General features: G+C 41.5%; 1 protein-coding gene across 1 annotated transcript in view; it reads right to left on the bottom strand.

The window, feature by feature from the left end:
- Positions 1-2,500, bottom strand: part of lekr1 (leucine, glutamate and lysine rich 1) — a 70,145-nt gene that overhangs the window by 40,817 nt on the left and 26,828 nt on the right. Inside the window, exon 3 of the mRNA XM_054604717.1 lies at positions 95-172. Coding sequence (XP_054460692.1) covers positions 95-172 — 78 coding nt within the window. The remainder of the gene's footprint in view (positions 1-94; positions 173-2,500) is intronic.

Here is a 2,500-nt window from a genome sequence, read left to right as displayed (position 1 = left end):
TTTGGCTTTAATAAACAGCATTACATCACCATTCCTTCATTTCTCATGTCACTGTATCTTTCTTTGTTTCTTCTCACTCTTGGTGTTTCCTTACCTGAGAATTTCACCTCGCCGCATCTCTTTCCCGAGTGACTGCTCTGCCTCCTCCTTCGTGTGAGCCGCTTTTGCCAGCCTGTCGAGGAAGAAGAAGAGAGTCAGAAGAATGAGGAGGAAGAGCCAAAGGGCCGTGAGCAATATTCACTCATTGGATAACCTAAGCCTAATGTAATGGAACTGCACTCCCATGGGGTTAAATGAGCTTATAGATGATGCAACTTTAATGATAGAAAGCAGAGGATGATCGTGATGAGATGGAATGAGATGAAAAATTAAAATGTTCCTCAGAGGTAATTGATATAAAGAGAGGTGCCTTCCCTGCTTATGTTATCTAGTTTCAGATCATTCAATATATAATAAATTATTATTTGAATATATGAGTAGAGTGAGCAATGCATTAAGGCACAGAATTAATAGGATTAAAGTGCAAAATAGATAAAGAGGAAGAAAGTGAACTACTCTCAAAGTGTTACAGGTTTTGAGAGTAGTTTAGAGGTACAGACATTAAAACTGAATGAAGTTAGGGTCTTACAGTACAGACATTAAAACTGAATGAAGTTAGGGTCTTAACGAGTCCGTAAAATAGATTTATGGCCAACAATAATCTACAGACATGAAGAAGTTAAAGTTTTTGCTCTTGACCACTCACAAATACCACAAGTATGGGTTATGTTGACGGATCCTTTACTCTGCATCGCCTTTCAGCCTGATTGATTCCAGACAGGAGCCATCAAATCTGACAGACAAATCCCAGCAATCAACCCAGAGACATAAACAGTGAGATTGTGTGACCTGGACACTTAGCAAACAGAGACAACACATCCTGTTCTTTCCTCAAACACCACAAATAAGCACTGACAGCCAGACAGAGAGAGGAATAAACACGATGAGCAGTAATTACTATTACAAGAAACAGACTAGACAAATAGAGACTGAAACCAGACAGGTAATAATCATGACCAACAAAGTTTAATCAACTAGTGTATAATTTAAATGAGATGCAGGGATACTGCCAGGGGGGGGGGTTCTGCTTATTGGCAAGACTTGAAAAACAAATGTGAGGCGAAGTGATTTTGAGGCCCTGTGCGATGAAGATATCTGGTAACATAAATATCTCTTCATTATAGTCTAATTGTTTGTATGAGAATGGAAAGAAACATCCTTTTGTTATTATTACTAGGTTAAACTTTCTCAGTACATACTGTCCAGTACTTTTTTTCCAATAGGTACAGTACAATCCGCCTCGTGGCTTCTCTCGGCCAATAACGTGCTGAGTGCACTATTCATTACTATTGTATTGGGAGTGGCTGTTGTGAAGTGGGTGTATTACGTTGTTCCCAAAGGTTAAGAATGATTATCAATGCACAAAGCAGCAGTGTTTCTTCATGCTGCTTTAGTTGCATACTGATTTGCGAAATATAACAGAGGTGCAGAATCGCAGTCTGCAATTTACATCAGCCCACTGCACCAAAATGCTTAGTATGGGTTAATGCAGAGGTCAAGTTTCATGAATGTAAATGTATGTGTGTGACAGTTTTACTAATGTTCTTTTATATATATACTGTCCTTATCTTTCTCAATGTTTCTCTGCTTATTTGTGTAATCTATCTATGCTGCTATTAAGGCCTGGACGTTACAATATTTTTATTTGCAAGATACAATCCTTGTTAAATGAAGGTGTGGGGAGAGAATGGGCTGTGCTTTGTGTGTGTGCGTGTGCGTGTGCGTGTGTGTGTGTGTGTGTGTGTGTGAGCATGTGTGTGTGTGTGCGATTGAGACAGAGCAAGTCAGACTTTTCCGTGAGCATTTTAGCTTTAGTCTGTTTATATGTATGCCACTTTCTGACCAAGTCAGGGCAATCCTGTGTGTGTGTGTGTGTGTGTGTGTGTGTGTGTGTGTGTGTGTGTGTGTGTGTGTGTGTGTGTGTGTGTGTGTGTGTGTGTGTGTGTGTGTGTGTGCATGCCTTTGCTTTTTGAGACATGGCAGACCAGACTCCCACTGTTCATCCATCTGTCCCCACCAGTCCCAAAGCGAGATCAGAAAGAACATTGCCTCCAGAGGGGTGTGTTTGTGTGAATGTGTGTGTAAATCGTGTGTATTTCGTATCTGAATCTGTGTGTAGTTTGTGTGCGTGAGCTTGAGCTCCTGTTCCCAGGGCAGTGACTGTCAGTGGAATAACTAGGTAGCGCAGTGCGTGCCAGATTAGAGTACCCCCTACCAGCAGCCCAAATCAACTGCCTCATCAGGACATGTCATACGCGCACACACACACGTACACACACACACACACACACACACACACACACACACACACACACACACACACAGTCATGCTCTCACAACAACAACACTGATCTGCCAGCCACAGTGTTATCGTGACCTACCGAGTCAAATGTTTTCTCTT

This window comes from Anoplopoma fimbria, chromosome 1 (genome assembly GCF_027596085.1).
Source record: "Anoplopoma fimbria isolate UVic2021 breed Golden Eagle Sablefish chromosome 1, Afim_UVic_2022, whole genome shotgun sequence".
Classification (NCBI taxonomy): domain Eukaryota; kingdom Metazoa; phylum Chordata; class Actinopteri; order Perciformes; family Anoplopomatidae; genus Anoplopoma; species Anoplopoma fimbria.
This window is presented reverse-complemented; position numbering and strand designations above follow the sequence as displayed.